The sequence below is a fragment of the Staurois parvus genome, unplaced genomic scaffold (assembly GCF_062004578.1).
Source record: "Staurois parvus isolate SC_StPar_1 unplaced genomic scaffold, SC_StPar_1.0 ptg000279l, whole genome shotgun sequence".
Lineage (NCBI taxonomy): Eukaryota > Metazoa > Chordata > Amphibia > Anura > Ranidae > Staurois > Staurois parvus.
In genome coordinates, this window is record NW_028318075.1 from 1,206,900 (window position 1) to 1,225,410 (window position 18,511).

Below are 18,511 nucleotides of genomic sequence, written 5' to 3' on the forward strand. Positions count from 1 at the left end.
GATCACAGAGGTCACATGGTACAAGGCTATTCACAACAGTCTTGTACCATGTGACAAGCTGTGACCAATCACAGCTCTCACAGTATTTCTCAATGGCTGCAAGAATGCAGCCAAAGAGAAGGAGAAATTATTGTTTTTATAGCCTTTATGGGTGTAAAAGAAATCAGTGTAAAAAAAATGGTGACACTGTACTGCTAGGGTGACAGTATGTTTTTAAAAAAAAACATAAATAATATAAAAAAATTTAATAAAAATGTACAAACTTTTTTTTTTAATTATAATTTTTGGTTATAAGCTAATTTGGGCTATTACTATTTTTACTAAAAAAGATAGATGAATACATTTTGGCCAAGATGTATGAAGAAAGATTATTTATTTGCAAAAATTTTTCAAAATATTTGGACTTTTTCATTTATATAGCAAAAAATTTAAATCCCAGTGGTGAATAAATACCACCAAAATAAAGCTTTATCTGTCTCAAAAAAATGCCAAAAAAATGCATATGGGTACAGTGTTGCATGACTGCGCAATTGTCATTCAAAGTGTGATAGCGCTGAAAGCTGAAAATTGGCCTGGACAGGAAGGGGGTGAAAGTGTCCGGACTTGAAGTGGTTAATCTTCATATCCTGAGACAGAAATGTACTTTTGGCTGGCTTTGTCTGCGCAGTTAATCCCAACAGACTTTTATGGGGCTGTCTCCCAACTCAGGAAGTCTGTGAAGGTCAGCAGCACAGTTGTAGCCAGCAGAAAGATTAGGTCCACGGACTGTGAACATTGCCAAGGCTGTGGGATAGGTGCAGGTAAGTATACATCTGCGGCAGGGTAGGATGAGTTACTCTGGGGAAAAACTGGTGGCAGAAAGAATTAGTAATATCTATGTTTAAGTGTCAGTTTTTAGATCTGCATAAATACTGTAAATATCCTTGGTAACGTGGTGGGTGTTGTGGTATTCATTACATGGATTCATAAATGACACCCTATTCATATCTTTTTCTCCTCACAGTGATACCTGTGCTTTCTATAGCCTCTAACAAGCCAGTTTACAGCGATTTCTATCTGGATGTGCTACCGGCAATGCCTGCAGATCTAGAGATGCAGAAGATGCCACCTCGGACCCCATCCCGTCCATTGACTCCTTTACCAGGTGCAGTCAGACCTCCTTTTTTTTAGCACAATACTTCTGTTGTCTGACATAAAGTATAGGCAGGATTTTACTATATATCTACAGCAGTGCCAATGGGCTACTATGCCTTTGGATTGACCAAATGTTCACAAATGCACAATATATTCATATGAATACAGGAGGTACCCTATATTCCTGAAAATTCATGAAGAACATGCTCCAAATTGTGTAAAAAATCCATGTATAAATCCTTGCACATTAGAATGTAAAAGTGTGAACTGGTTCTTTTGGTTTGATGTTTTCCCGCCAGCCGTACGCATATTTGTGGCGTCTCGGCGAGTGGGCTTTAATGTAGAGAGGCCGCCTATATACACCCTAAATGTAAACAATGCTGTGCTGAGAGCGCTCCCAGCACAGTTACTGGCAGGTAGTGGAAAGCTCCTGATCTCTACCTGTGACTGGGAGCTTTCCGATCATGTGGCAGCCAACCATAGCGGTCACATGATCAGAAAGCCTGCCTCCGCCGCCTGGCCCTTTAAGACGTTCTAAACACCAGGAGGCAGAGGTAGGCTTTTTTATCATGTGATCACCATGATTGACTACCACATGGTCAGCAGGAAGGGGATAATGAGCATTTTGTTACGTTTTCCGCACATTGAACGACTCGCCTGAAAAAGGCTGTTGGTTGTATATCTAGTATATACATGTTTACAGGGGCAGACTGACCATTTTGAAACTCGGGCACTGCCCGAGGGCCCGGGGTCAGTAGGGGGCCCCATGAGATGCCCCTGGTACCTTTATCATAGGCTTTTTTGAGTTTGGGCAAGGACACAGGGGCCCCATGATCCCCTATTGCCCGGGGGCCCCATGAGTTGTCAGTCCGCCCCTGCATGTTTATTTGATTTCATTATCATTTAGTCCTGGTTCACACCAGTGTGGCTTGTCAGACGCATGACAAGTTGCACCCCATTAACAGCAATAGAACCATTCATATCAGTGCAATGGAAGTTGAAGCGACTTTGAAAAAGGTTCCTGCACTATTTATGTGTGACTTTATTGCACCTTGCATTGACATCTGTTAAATGAAATTGCACAGGTTGTCAGAAAGCCACATTGAAGTCACATTGAATAGTCGGCTTCGGAGTCGCGCTACTTTGTGTGACTTCAAAAGCCGCACTGGTATGAACCAGGGCTAAAGGACAACTTTTACTTTAGTTTCCACAAAGTGTAAATTGGCCCTTTATGTATTTTTTAAATGCAAGCAATGTAAGTACCTAAGTATGACCAGGTCACAGCCTGTTGCAGTCCCTGTTCAGCAGAAGAAGGAGCAGCAGCGGGAGCCAATCCGTTCATACGCTGACATGGAGTATGGTGATAGGAGGAGGAAAGAGAGTGACAGAACGATGAACCCATCACTGAACTTCTCCTGGTTTTACTGCCCAATTGTAGGAAGGGGGCATGTCCAGGACAGTCTGGACTCAGAGGAAGCAGGTTGAATGATGCTGGCTATCAGTTTGAGGGCATCTTGTGGTGGAAAAGTCGCACCATGGGGCAGAGCTCCAGATAACATTTATTCTTATGTTATCTATTAATTGGCTATTATTTTTTAACTTATTATTTTTTGAGCTCTGCATTAGATAATATTTAAACATGATTTTATTACAGTTGTTTTACATTTTAATTGTTACTGATTGTTATTTCTTGTAGCCCTTCCTCCAGAACAAAGGTTGCCAGCTAACTGCAATATACTACTTCTGAGTGTTGGCAAGATGGTAGTGGATCCAGGTAAGTGGACACAAGAGTAATGCTGGCCACACATACAGCAATTTTCATACGATTTTGACATCTTTCAGCTAGCGTTGGATCATGAAAAAAAACCCCAAATGGATAGACGCAATCAGTGGCGAATGTAGGGTATGGGTGACAGAGCTCATACCCTGGGCATCATGTGAGCGGAAACAATGGACGTTTTTGCCCCTTTTATTAAGATGTTCCCCAATTCAGACCTCACAGTGACAGATAGCACAGCCAATCACTGCTGTCACATGCAAACAAAGATCCCAGCAGAAATGAGTAGTGGAAGTTTTCCTCTGCCCTGGCTGCTTGTTTACATGTGACAGCAGCGATCAGCAGAGCTGTCTGTCACAGCAATTACTGCAGGTCTATGTTGGTGGGAGGTCTGAATGTAGCACAGCACACAACTAAAGCACCTCTCCTCACTGCTGCGACAAGGGGACCAATCAGCTAAGCTGTCACTGCAATAATTTGCGGGTCCACAGCAATGGAGGTCTGCATGGGATTATTCTTTTGAAATACAAAATATCTCTGCTAGTACACTATGCTATGTTCCCTATTTTACACTGCCTCATTTCATATACCACGCTTGTGTGTTCTTTGTTCTGCATCGCCTCATTCCTTATTTTGCACCGCTTTATTTCATATACAATGATTGTGCATTTAATGTTCCACACCTCCTCATAAATCATGCTGTACGGAACATATACCACACCACTATATACCATACACCATGCTGTGCGTTCCCTATTCCACACCACTATATACCATACACCATGCTGTGCGTTCCCTATTCCACACCACTATATACCATACACCATGCTGTACGTTCCCTATTCCACACCACTATATACCATACACCATGCTGTATGTTCCCTATTCCACACCACTATATACCATACACCATGCTGTACGTTCCTTATTCCAGGCCAGTTTATGCCATACGACTTGCTGTACATTCCCTATTCCGCACCAACTTATACCAGACGCCATGCTGTACTTTCCTTATTCCAGGCCAGTTTATGCCATACGCCTTGCTGTACGTTCCCTATTTCGCACCAACTTATGCCACACGCCATGTTGTACGTTCCCTATTCCACACCACTTTATACCAGATTCCACACCACTTTATACCATATGCCATGCTGTACGTTCCCTATTCCGCACCACTTTATACCATACGCCATGCTGTATGTTCCCTATTTTGCACCACTGTATACCATACACCATGCTGTACGTTCCCTATTCCACACCACTTTATGCCATACACCATGCTGTATGTTCCCCATTCCACACCACTTTATGCCATATGCCATGCTGTACGTTCCCTATTTCGCACCAACTTATACCAGACGCCATGCTGTACGTTCCCTATTCCGCACCACTTTATACCAGATTCCGCACCACTTTATACCATACGCCATGCTGTACGTTCCCTATTCCACACCACTTTATGCCCTACGCCATGCTGTACGTTCCCTATTCCATACCACTTTATACCATGCACCATGCTGTACATTCCCTATTCCACACCACTTTATGCCATACGCCATACTGTAAGTTCCCTATTCCACACCACTTTATGCCATATGCCAGGGCTTGAAAAAGCTGCTTGCCAAATGCGAGGAGAAATTCTTTAGCGGAGAGTGGCGAGCACAAATAATGGAGCGGCTGCGCTCCAAGACTCATTGTGAAGCCGAGTTCCAGTTTCCAACTTCCGTTTTCCGGCTTCCCCACCACCACATTCATCATACTATATACGTTCCCTCTTCCACGCTGCCTTATTCCGTATGCTATGCTGTATGTTCCCTTTTCTGCACCGCTTAATTCTGTACACCTTGTTGTACATTTTATGTTCCACATCACCTCATTCTATACACCGTGCTGTACAGTCCTTATTTTGCACCAACCTTACATGCCCAGCAGCTCTAGCATGTATGTATGTTCTGAGAACAGGAATTGGGGTATCCATTGTTTGGACAGTGGTGCAATTTTCAGTGCTTGTCATAGGTACTATTTACCTTAGATATGTCCCTGAACAACAACCTACAGTATGTAACCCTGGAGAGGTGGAGATCTAACTGAACAAAATGGAAAAGATCAAAGATCTGCAGGGTACAGCACACTTTTTTTTAAAGATAACCTAGCCAGTACCCTTTAAAAACTAAGGATAAGTTTGAAGCGTTCAGGGTTCAGTAATAAGTAATGCTGACTCCAGGGACTCAGTAGTAAGTGACAGAGTTCAGAGGTCAGTAATATGCAAGGCTGACTGCAGAAGGCAGGAGTAATGTAGAGTTCAGAGATCAGAACTATGAAAAGCAGACTGCAGAGATCAGAAGTTAGTAATTCAGAGTGCCAAGGTCAGTAGTATGTAACATACAGTGCAGAGGTCAGGAGTAAGTAATGCTGAATCAGTAGTATATAGCGCAGACTGCAGACGTCAGGAGTAATTAATTCATAGGTCAATAGTATGTAATGCACAGTGCAGGGGTCAGGATAAATTGGCGCAGAGATCAGAGGTCAGTAGTATGTAGTGCATTCGGCAGAGGTCAGAAATAAATAATGCAGAGTGTTGAGGTCTGTAGTATGTAATGTACAGTGCAAGGGTCAGGTGTAAGCAACAAGTTCAGGAGTCATTAGTAAGTAATGTAGAGTTCAGTAGTATGTAATGCAGATTGCAGGGGTCAGTAGGAAGTAATGCAGAGTTCGGTGGTCAGGAGTAAGTAATGCAGAATTCTGAGCTCAGTAGTATGTAGACAGAGTGCAAAGGGCAGGAGTAACACAGAGTTCAAAGATCAGTAGTATGTAACGCAGAGTGCAGATGTCAATAGTAACAGAGAGTGTCGGGGGCAGTAGTGTGCAATGCAGAGTTCAGAGGTCAGACGTTTGTAATGAAGAGTGCAGAGACAAGGAGTAAAGCAAAGTTCAGAGATCAGTAGTATATATCACAAAATGCAGAGGTCACTAAGCATGTAATGCACAGTGCAGGAGTCAGGAGTAATTAACATAGGGTGCAAGTGTTATGAGTAAGTAATGGACAATTCTAAGGTCAGGAGTATGTAAAGCAGAGTACAGGAGACAAGGGTGTATAATGCAGAGTGCAGTGGTCAGTAATATGTAATGCACAGTGCAGGGGTCAGTACTGTGTAACCCACAAGTCAGGAGTATGTAAAACAGAGTTCAAGGGTCAGTATTAAGTAACGCAGAGTTTAGACATCAATAGTATCCAATGCAGTGTGCAGGGGGTCAGTTGTATGTAGTGCACAGTGCAATCAAGAGTAACTGACACACATCTCCCCCTTAAGCAAAAATACCCCCTTTCCAGTAGAAACATCTTCCCCAGTAAGGTAAACAGCCCACAGCACAAATTCCCCCATTTGTCTGTAAAGTTCACTCATCAGACCTCAGATGCAGGGACAAAGTTTGGTTTTATTATTGGGGTTAATATATTAAAATTTCATGAAGTAGAAAAATAGCGCAGTTGTTCAAAGCAACAAAACAATGAAGCAATAGGTTCGATAGGTTGAAAGCAGAAAAAGCTTGTGCTCACATTTTCATGAATCAGCCTATTACTGTAGCTTCTCAACACTTATTATATTTTGGAGACTGTTGTAATCTATTTATTAGCTGAAAGTGGGTTTTTGGCTTATATCAGGTATTTGAGTACAGATCTGTATCCCCCCAACCCATTGTGACTGACTAAATTATACTTACTAAAAATGCTCTACCATCTACTTGTGTGTAATTATATATATGTAGCACTCTCCTAGATAACTAGGGGGAGCTAGAGTAGGTTTTTCAGCTAAAAAGGCTGAGCTACAGGATTATTTTAGGTCAGGGCTGAGAGGCTCTGCAGGTCAGTTCTCTGATACCTCTCCCCCCTGCTCTAGAATCTTGAAGAAGATTCTAGAAGCAGTGTTGGGGTGAGGAGAGGCTAGCCTGCACACTTAGGGGACCCTGGCCAATCCCCAAGCAGGAGGCTTGGCATGGGGCCAGGGCAGCCCTTAAATGTGAGAGCGCATGCTCAGCAGCATGAGAGTGCGGGTGGAAGATGAAGTGAGAGGCTGGAGAGCAGAAGCCTGGGAGGGGGGCCAGATAGGAAGGGGCTACAGGCAGTAGAGCTGGAAAGCAGGAAGCTTAGTACCTCATTGGCCCTCAGAGCGAGGACCACCTGTGCGGCAGGGAAGGAGTGGTCCAGCAGAAGGCCTGAGAGCAGCCACTGACCCAGCAGCTCACAGAGAAAGGACTGAGTGAGTAGACCTTCACCCCCTGGGCCAGTAAGGGGAAAGAGGCACTCTAGTGGGAAACTGGATTAGCTTTCTTACCCAGGACTGTTTCACACTGCAGTGCCAGGCACTGGATCCCTTGCTCAGGAAATCCTTCAGGCAACTAGATAGAAAAGCATCTGGGGTCTGAGGTGGTACTTTAGGAGAGGATGGCTAGCCCTCCAAGAAGATAATTTTGCTGTTTTAAAAGAGACTTGTACATAGTTCCAGGAAGATTGTCCTGAGTTGCCATTCCCTTGGGAATCCCATACACCCCTTACCTCATCCAAGTTATTCATCCCCTAATATAATTACAAAAAATAACAAGCTCAAGCGCTGTTTACTGTCTACTGGATGCACGTCTGTGTGAAAAATATGTGTTGCCTGGCTGTGCAGGACTATAGGGGGACCCAAATCGACAACTCCTAAGAGGGTAGTGCTACATATATACTGTATATGCACAGAAACCACAAAGTAACTGCACTGAGAAACTTGATCTATTCATATCGTGCACCTCTGCCATCAGTTTATTGTCACCAGATCTGTTTAGACTCAGGTTGACTCAGTCTATCATGAATACTTCTGGAAGACTCATCCACTTTATCAACTTTTCAGTGTTCACCAGCCCCTCTGCCAATCCCTTCACTGGCTTCCACTTGTCCGACAAAGAAAATTCAAAATACTTACAAAAACATACAGAGCCATCCGCAACTCTGCACTGAACTACATCATCAACCTTGTCTCCAAACCTTCCCATACCCAAACCATCCTCTTTGCTCCTCCTAGGACTTCCTGCTCTAGGACTTCATGCTCCTTTGTCACTTCCTGCTCCTATGCTCACCCCATGACTTCTCCAGAGCCTCTCCCATCCTCTGGAACTCCCTACCCAAATCTCTCCAGATATCTCCTATCAGGGGTGGACTGACAACTCATGGGGCCCCCGGGCAATAGGGGATCATAGGGCCCCTGTGTCCTTGCCCAAACTCAAAAAAGCCTATGAAAAAGGTACCAGGGGCATCTCATGGGGCCCTCTACTGACCCCGGGCCCTCGGGCAGTGCCCGAGTTTCCAAATGGTCAGTCCGCCCGTCTCCTACTATGTCTGTTTTAGGTGAACCTTCAAAACTCATCTCTTCAGGGAATCTTATCCCTCCTCCACCTAATGCACTGTACTTTTACTTTCCCCATCAGCTTGACCTCCACAATTATTACCTTTGGTATCACTTGACCCATCCTTTTAGATTGCAAGCTCTTAGGCTGCAGTCACACTTTAACCATTTGTAGCTTGCAGCTCGAAGCTCCAAAAACACTCAAACTTAAGAAATCAATTGTTCTCCATAGTGCCTGCTCATGCAATCAGGTGTGAACAGGCACCATAGAGTACATTGATTTTTTTTAAGATTGAGCATCTTTGAAGATTCAAGCTACAAATTGCTCAAGTGTGAATGCAGCCTTACAAGTAGGGCCCTCTGAACCCTCTTGTATTGAATTGTATTGTAACTACTCCCCATTATTTTGTAAAGTGCTGTGGAAGCTGTTGGTGCTATAAATCCTGAATAAAAATAATAGTAACAATTACATTTTTCTTGAGCACACTTTTTATACTTTATATACTAGCAATGTTTTTACAGTTGCAGCCCAACACTGTTTGTTATGTGACATTTTTGTTTGTTATTTTAGGCATAGAAAACATGGGATTTCCATTATTGTGCAGCAGTTGCTCTGCCGCATTCTCTGAGCTCAGTCATGTAGCAGACAGCAAGGTAACACAACAGTTCCATTTTTTACAGAGCAGTTTCAGTTTAAATTTTTTTATTTGAACAAAACAATGTTACATATAATACAACTTACCAGTCCTTAGATGTGATGACTACATTTGTTTCCTTTTTTTTAGTTTTTTTTCCCTTTATTTCTACCTGGTAATCCTACCAGTACATTTTAGGGTGACAATGATAACTGACTGTACTGTACTTGTGGAGGAGCAGCATACTAATCCTGGTCTGCTTGCATCTCATTTGGACTACAGAAACACATCCCCTCTTATCACCATAACATAGGGAGGAGGTGTTCTGGGGGTGAACTGCGTACAGCTAAAAGCACCACTTAAGATATAACTGCAGTCTACACATGCCAGAAGTTAATTTCTGGCATGATTTATTGAATAGAAATAATAAAATGCTTTCAATTGTATACTGCACTTAAACAGTAATTCCATCTTTTAGAAAAAATATTACATTCACATATAAAGTATTTGCTGTAGAAAAAATATGCATTTATCTATTGTTTGCATAGGACCCTGCAAAGTATTGCTCCATGATCAATGAATTATAAGTGCATTGTCAGGCTCCTGCATACTCCTAATTTAGCTCCCTGGCCCTGCTAAGGTACGAGTTTTCAGTTGGAGAACTGCAGGGAGTGTTAAGATCTACAAATCTATCTGCCATGGTTGGGGGGGAAGGGGGGCCAGGGGGCTTCCATTTCCATCATGTTATATGTTACACCCTAAATACAAGTACATACAATATGTAACATGGTGCAAAATATGTAACAGTCCAAAAAAAGAAGTTGATTGTCAGGGTTTACAGTTGTGTTCAAAATAATAGCAGTGTGTTGAAAAAAGTGAATAAAGCTCAAAATCCTTCTAATAGCTTTTATTTCCATACACACAAATGCATTAGGAACACTACACATTCTATTCCAAATCAAATCATGAAGAAAAATATATCAAATTGGTGTTGTTCCTCTAAAAAAATGGAAGAAAAGTGAATATTAGACTGTTCAAAAAAATAGCAGTGTTTGTATTCTTCTTTACAAACTCAAACATTCACTATATAAACTGAAAACTGTTTGAAGATTTTGCTTTCCTTTGAATCACTTAATGAATATTTAGTTGTATAAGCACTGTTTCTGAGAACTGCTGTACATCTGTGTTGCATGGAGTCAACCAACTTCTGGCACCTGTGAACAGGTTTTCCAGCCCAGGATGATTGGACTACATTCCACAGTTCTTCTCTATTTCTTGGTTTTGCCTCAGAAACTGCACTTTTAATGTCACCCCACAAGTTTTCTATTGGATTAAGATCCGGAGATTGGGCTGGCCACTCCATAACGTCAATCTTTTTGGTCTGGAACCAAGATGTTGCACATTTACTGGTGTGTTTGGGGTCGTTGTCTTGTTGGAACACCCATTTCAAGGGCATTTCCTCTTCAACATAAGGCAGCATGACCTCTTCAAGTATTCTGATGTATTCAAACTGATCCATGATCCCTGGTATGCGATAAATAGGCCCAACACCGTAGTATGAGAAACATCCCCATATCATGATGCTTGGGCAACCATGTTTGTCCTAGTTTTTACCTGTAGTTAGCCAAATTTGTCTCTAGTCTTCCTGTGGTAAACAATGTGTTAGCTCCCCTTCCCAGTTGCCTTGTAAGCACTGTGAGAAAAATGCAGTGAAGAAACTGATTTAAGGATAATGGAAAATCTCTTGAGGGGCCATACAGTGGGAATCCTGTAGTGAGCTAAAGGATTTGATGCATGTTTCATTAAGCATATATCTAACTTGATGAACTTTATGTTGCACCTAGTTTTGGAATGCTAATGGAATGTTTACCCAGTTAGAAACAGAATGTCAATCTTGTTGTTCTGGAACCAAGATGTTGCACGTTTACTGGTGTGTTTGGGGTCGTTGTCTTGTGGGAACACCCATTTCAAGGGCATTTCCTCTTCAGCATAAGGCAGCATGACCTCTTCAAGTATTCTGATGTATCCAAACTGATCCATGATCCCTGGTATGCGATAAATAGGCCAAACACCGTAGTATGAGAAACATCCCCATATCATGATGCTTGCACAACCATGCTTCACTGTCTTCACAGTGTACTGTGGCTTGAATTCAGTGTTTGAGGTCGTCTGACAAACTGTCTCCGGCCACTAGACCCAAAAAGAACAATCTCACTTTCATCAGTCCACAAAATGTTGCGCCATTTCTCTTTAGGCCAGTCAATGTGCTCTTTGGCAAATTGTAACCTCTTCAGCACATGTCTTTTTTTCAACAGTGGGACTTTGCGGGGGCTTCTTGCAGATAGCTTGGCTTCACATAGGCGTCTTCTAATTGTAACAGCACTCACAGGTAACTTTAGACCTTCTTTGATCTTCCTGGAGCTGATTGTTGGCTGAGTCCTTGCCATTTTGGCTATTCTTCTATCCATTCATATGGTAGTTTTTCGCTTTCTTCCACGTCTTTCAGGTTTTGGTTGCCATTTTAAAGCATTTGCGATCATTTTAGCTGAGCGGCCTATCATTTTCTGCACTTCTTTATATGTTTTCCCCTCTCCAATCAACTTTTTAATCAAGGTACGCTGTTCTTCTGAACATTGTCTGGAACGACCCATTTCCCTCAGAATTTCAGAGAGAAATGCACTGTAACCAGCATGTACAACATTTGCTGCCTTCCTTTCTTAGATAAGGGCAATAATTGCTACCTGTTTTTCAAAGAATGAATGACCTCACTAATAGAACTCCTCACTGCTATTATTTTGAACATGCCCCTTTCAATGAGTGATTCAATTACACAGAAGCAGCAGCATGCATGTCATGACTGTTGGGTCTGTTGGATTTCTATTACTCTACTACACCTGCTAGTAAATTATTTGCCATGTAGAAATATCATTTCTACCAAAAACAGTGATTGATCAGGTTAGTGATGTCTGACTGCTATTATTTTGAACACAACTGTACATACACTATGGAGTCTATTTATTTAAAAAGTTGGCATAGCCATTTGTCTAGTGAATCTGCATCTATATTTGTTCTTTGCGAACTGGGCAAAAATTAATATTGTTTAGACTATATTCTCTTACGAACAAAGGTTCCTTTATGATGGGCAGTAGTAAAATACTGCATTACGGCTATTCAATGAAGCTGATACGTTTTTGTAACAAGACATACCAATTCTAGAGAACACTACAGGGAATCGGCAAATAAATGTAACAAATGTCTGCATTTCCTGTGTGCCACAGCTCCAGCTAGCTAATGTGGTATTTTACTACTGAACATTTGTTTAGAAGAGAAAATAGTCTAAAGAACATTTTTTTTTGCCCAGCTCTCACAGAATGAATGTAAATGCAGATTTACTGGATTAATGGCTCTGTTAATTGTTTTTATAACTTTCCCCCTCAAAGTGTATGAAACGGTCATACCTTTAAAGCTTTACACTGCCCCTTATGATAGCATTTGGTAATTCAACTTTACTTAGTAACTCAATTTCATATTCTAAGCCTCATTAATATTTTTACCATGTTGTATAATACCTTACCGGCTTTCAACTTATACACTTTGTCCAATGAAAAATGATAACACTTTATGGGATGACTATAGAAATACATTTAATAAACAGAAACACGAAAGCCCTGCACCTGTATTTAAAGTGTTACTAAACCCCAGACCCTGCATTCACTCTCTCTGGTCTCCCACAGTACACAGAACATGGAAGTGCAATTATTTTAGTAAATATAAACTACTAAATACCTTTTCTCATCAGCAGTTAGAGCAGTCTTGTGACTTCAGCTGAGCACTGGTTGAAGCTTGTAGGAGGAGTCCTCTGTCTGGAAAGTGCTGATTGGCCCTGTGCTGATTACATGCACTATCCCCAGAAAAAAACTTTGTAGCAATACACACTAAACTGAGCATGTGCAGAATGGCTACAGGTTCAGTCTGTGTTATCAGCAAGGACATTTGAACAAGAAGGGGGGGAAAGAAATGTCAGGATCAAACAGCCTTTTTACACAATGCAGAGGTTTAACCCCTTAAGTTCCACAGTGAATATAACAAGCATGCTTTACTGCATATACAGACTGATTATACTGTTTTGGGTTTAGTTATACTTTAATGTGGGTTAAACATTGTCACTTGGATACGTGAAACTAGATAAGCAGAACATACACCTCCATTTCCATACTCATGTTGCATGTGAAGCCTGATCAAAACATCTACCATAGCGGCCCACTCAGCTTCTATAGGTACTTGAACCAGGCGCTGGGTTAAGTGATAGATAACAGATTTCAGCTCATTTTTGTGGTTCTCACTCCAAACCGTATGTGCAGATTTCCACTAGGCACAATGGGTTGCTCAAAAGCCTTTGAGGAAAATATAGGTCATGAATGCCAATTACGGAGTTGATTTTTAAAGGAAAACTGCAGGTCAGAGAATTAAACAAAATTGCATGATTCAGCCCAAATATTTAATGCAATATATGATATAACTTGCTTTTTTATTATTGCTCTATAAGATATGAGCATTACACAGCGCTTTAACACAAATCACATTAAAAAAAAATCTCTTTTTAATTTAATTAATTTAACATCGGTTTGGTTTCCTACTAGATTTTGATCTATGCTTTTTTTTATGTAACACTGCACAGTTATTCATTTTCCATGCTCATGGTATATTACAGATAATGGTTTCATGTAGGGACATCTGTAACGTGGGGCAAAAGGGGCAGCTGCCCCTGGGCCAGTCATTGTTGTGGGGAACAAAGCCGCTGCCCATTGAGTCCACACTGCCCATAAAAGGTCGGCTGCGGTCCCAACCACTGCTTGACCAGCTGTCACATTACCTCCACATCCCCCTAACAGCCAGTCACTCTGCCCTTAACAACCAGAGCTGTGACCAGTGGGGTGGGGTGCTGCTCTGCCCTCCTCTGTACAGTCCATGCTGGTAGTCTGAGACCTGTACCCATTGTTGGTGTCACGCAGAGCAGTAAGTAAATGACATGTGTGGTGTGGGGACACTCAGAAAGGACCATTATGAGTGTACAGCAGACAAAGTACAGGGATAGGGGATCAGTCAGTACATAGGGCAGTGTAGTGGGCAGTACACGGGGTGGTGCAGTGTCTGACCATCTCCTGAATCATGTCTGCAGTCTCTGACCATCTCCTGTATCAAGTCTGCAGTCTCTGACCATCTCCTGTATCATGTCTGCAGTCTCTAACCATCTCCTGTAGTATGCCTGCAGTCTCTGATCATCTCCTGTAGTATGGCTGGAGTCTCTGACCCTCTCCTGTAGTATGCTTGCAGTCTTTGATCATCTCTTGTAGTATGTCTGCAGTCTCTGACCATCTCCTGTATCATGTCTGCAGTCTCTAACCATCTCCTGTAGTATGCCTGCAGTCTCTGATCATCTCCTGTAGTATGGCTGGAGTCTCTAACCCTCTCCTGTAGTATGCCTGCAGTCTTTGGCCATCTCCTGTATCATATCTGAAGTCTCTGACCATCATTTGTAGTATGTCTACTGTCTCTGATCATCTACTGTAGTATGGTGTGCAGGCAGTGAGGAAATCAGTGAGCAGTAATGATGTGCAGTAACCTCTAGCAACCAGTTAGTGAGCAGTAATGATGTGCTGTAACTTCTAGCGACCTATCAGTGAGTGTGGACCAGTTGTTTATGTTTACTTTATTAAAGTTTTTTTTAGATAAGTCTTCATATGTGGTGGAGAGTGAAATTACACAGGGGGAAGGGGGCAAGAAAATGTTTTCCCAGTGTCCAATCAATATTAAGGATGGCCCTGGTTTCATGTTTGCTTTTGTATATAAAGCAGTAATCTCAGCTTTATTGCCATTCCCTTGACTTTGTTCTCTAGACATGGACCTGTGATTTCTGTAGAACAGAAAACTCCATCACTGAACACACACAGCTTGAATGTACAGGAAATAACCAGCTTTACCTACATGAGACAACTAGTAATGTGTACACCACAGATGATGACACCATGCTGATATTCTGCATTGACATATCGGGGAGTATGAGTGTGAATGTAGAGGTAAGTAACACAGAGTCATGTCATTCAGTCAAGCTATCAGTGGAAACAAGTAAAATTCATATACAATTTTAAAAATAAGACGTACTATTCAACTCTACTCAAAATGTATTGTGTCAAGCATGAATCATATGCTGGCTTTTTCTGCTGTATGATACCCCAGTGCATTGTCTTCCCATCTTCAGGTCCTGCCGTGACATCTGGGCCTGGCTATGAGCTGAGCTTTCCAGGTCCCCTCTTGGACATTTTTCTCTATAAATTCTTACAAGGAAAAGTGTATCCATTTTGGGAATGACTGGTGCATTTGAGTAATTTTAAGTCTTGAAGAGGTATTATGGTTGTGAGACATTTAGTGCTACAAGGAGATGGGTTTTTTTGAAAGGGGAGGCACATCCTTGGGGTCCTTCCCTCAGGTTGCTGGGCAGTGTTGTTGCCTTTCTTTCAATCTGAGTGTCCAGAGTGGGCATTCATCCATATAAATGCATGTTTACTACCATTACTAGTAAATGTATCCACTATGAATTAAGGCAGCATGTTGCCTTTACTAGTGCTCTATGTGATCTAACGTTTCCACTCTTCAGCGCATTTTCTTTCCTCTGTAAATTTAGACACACTGCCTTTTCCAGGGGGCACAGAGCCACTTACCCGATGTTTCAGCCCTGTTTAAAATATTTTATTAGAAGAAGTTATTAAAAGGCTTACAGTTTATGGCACACCCTATACACATCACACTATTCACCTGTTGGTGAAACCTTTACCAGACTGTACAAATCCAATTATATTTAATGAGCAGTCTGTATCAGATTTAGTGATCTAACAAGGGTCATTTTGTTACTTACAAAGGTGATTTGGAAGGGAAGAGTCTTTCTTTTACTACACAAGAAGTCAAAATCATGGGTTTTGTGTATGCTGTACAATTACGATATTTTAAGTCATACATTTAAAGTATAATTAAAGGCAATTTTTAAAGTTATGGGTAGAGTGGAGAGGAATTAGCAGACCTGCCATGCTTTTATTACTGTCTGTGTCATTGTTCTGTTTACTGCTAACACCAAGTGTGAAAGTGTGATAATCCCATTCTTTGGGTTGCCATCAGAACAGGAAATCTTCCAATGGAGATAGTAGTATTGGTGACAAGCAGAGATTTCCTCAATTTGGGGGAATTTCCTCTCACTTCCTGATTTGGCTATTGAAACAGGAAGTGAAGGGAAATCTCCCCAATCTCCCACAATAGGACAAAAACCTCCATTACTCTATCCAAATTGCTTTTAGTTCTACTTCAATGCTGTAAGGACATGGAAAACCAAGTCAAATGTGTCTACACTGTATATTTCAGTGTTTGAAATTTCATTTAAATCTACAATGTTGTTGTTTGGTTTTTAACTGGGAAAGTTGTTTAAAGGGAATTTGTAGTGAGAAAGTATGGAATATAGCAGAGCTTCCCACCTTTGTAAACACTAGTTGCTTGGCTGTCATGTTGGACTAGTGGGTTCAATACATTCTAAGGTCGGCCATATACGATTCGAATCTCAGGAACCAGCCGAGATTGAAACGTGTGTGGACAAGCTGAATGTGCTAAGTTGATTGATCAACCAGTTTGGGTACAACCAGCCTGCCAGATTCACTTGCGGTTATCGCTAGCAGCTGCTAGGAATAATCACTGTCTTCTCCCGAGGGGGATGACAACCCATGTTTGCGGGTAAGAAATTTGCACTGTCTGTGGCCTGCCTAAGCCTCCAATTTTGAAATATATATGCTGCCCATAATTCCCTTTCACTTCCTGATCTGAATATTCATTGTATTAAACTATTGAAGCCATAGACATCAAGGCAACTAACATTTACAGAAGGTGGTCAGCAAGGACAGCCTTAGTTTTTCTCTGAGTACCAGTTTTTATTAATAGGTGAAGTATAGGAGTACAGTTGAATGAGGCTAATTATTCTTCTTATTCTTCTATTGTAGGTGCCGCAAGATCAAACTAATAACTTTAGTGACCATAATATCTACCAATCAAGAATGGAGGTAAACACAATTGGTTTCCAAAATTGTATCCAAAAGTTCTTCCAACTGTCCATGTTACCCAAGCCAGCTGACCCATGCTGCACTAAATGAAGAAATAAAAATACGATTGTGACTGATTTGAAAGGGCAGCACTGACCATTTAAAATTCAGATATTTTAAAAACTGGGGCATAATATCTGTATTTCTAATTAAATGCAGTGCTTGTGTGCCCCTGATCATAGATTTTTTTTCTACTGATGTTAAGAGATACATTTCCAATCTTAACGTTCATCATTTAGCACATTATTAGGAATATATTTTTGTTTTAATTCTTTGTTAATAATTGTTTGTATTTATGGAGATGCTGTCCTTGTCCATCTCTCTTTATAAATAATCACTAGATTCTATGAATATATACTGCACTAAGAGCTCACTTTTTGACATAAAGAGTATGGCTACTTGCGTGCTGTGCAGTGGGCAAGAAGAAACCACAGGGAAGGTGTGTTTTGCTCACTGTTTTTTTATGATTTTTTTTGTACATAGTCTTTATTAAACAAATAAACATCTAACGTAGGGGCGATTTATTATGTTCACTTTTATAAAATGTACTGTGCTTGTTAGTAAGGTATAGTTTATCTTCATGTATAATGGCAGCCTGTAGGAAACTGACTAAAGCTACTGTAGGCTTATATGGGCAGTCATTCATGCTAGCGGAGGCCAGCACTATTGAACTTTAAACTTTCTTCTAATGGATTGAAGAATGGTGGGGACCAGCAGCAGGGAACTGGTGCTGGCTTATGGAGGGGGCAACTATATCGATCTGTTCTCCATGACTATGAATGGCTAGCAGAGGTGGGCTCCTCCCATACACAAGATGATAATTTGACCAAACTGGCCATCTGTCAGCTCATATCTACAGGTACCTTCGCTCAGACAGGCCCCTTTCTCCAAGGAAAGAGGATGTTTCCCACTTCTAGGTCATTCAGGAGTCTGTATAGTCTGATGTTGCCTGTTAATCAGATCTGTTTCAGATCTGTTTCACCTCAACAGCTGTTATAAGCTGTTGCTCAATAGCAGTAGAATTTACGGGGAATGTCAAGCAGACATTCTCTGCTATATGACGTTTTAAAAGTGAAATTAACCTGTATGGACAGATTTTATTACAATTAACATGCAGATATGATAAAGAGAACATTGTGCTTTGTATGCATTAGTTTAGATATTACTAGTCAGTGATGGACATGCTATTTGTGCAAACTGTGCAGCTGCACAAGACCCTTATATAACTTAGGGGCCTATAAATGCTAGATATGTGCCAGATGAGTCCAAGGACCCTTCTCACTGTCTTGTAGCCTTAGATATAACACAATTCTATCTAGCTTTCAATCAATACAGAGTGAATAAGTGTTCTTTTTGACCAGTAGTTGAATAGGAGGGGCACCCAAAAATTAATCTTACACGGGACCCCTTGGTGACTCTGCCTGCCACTGTTTCCATTACTTGGGTAATAGG

At 41.4% G+C, this 18,511-nt stretch overlaps 1 protein-coding gene across 1 annotated transcript in view; it reads left to right on the top strand.

Moving 5' to 3' along the window:
• The window catches only part of LOC149458721 (circularly permutated Ras protein 1-like), an 85,073-nt gene that overhangs the window by 20,542 nt on the left and 46,020 nt on the right, over nt 1-18,511 (top strand). Inside the window, exons 8-12 of the mRNA XM_089681806.1 lie at nt 1,004-1,144; nt 2,831-2,908; nt 8,861-8,943; nt 14,822-15,001; nt 16,961-17,020. Coding sequence (XP_089537932.1) covers nt 1,004-1,144; nt 2,831-2,908; nt 8,861-8,943; nt 14,822-15,001; nt 16,961-17,020 — 542 coding nt within the window. The remainder of the gene's footprint in view (nt 1-1,003; nt 1,145-2,830; nt 2,909-8,860; nt 8,944-14,821; nt 15,002-16,960; nt 17,021-18,511) is intronic.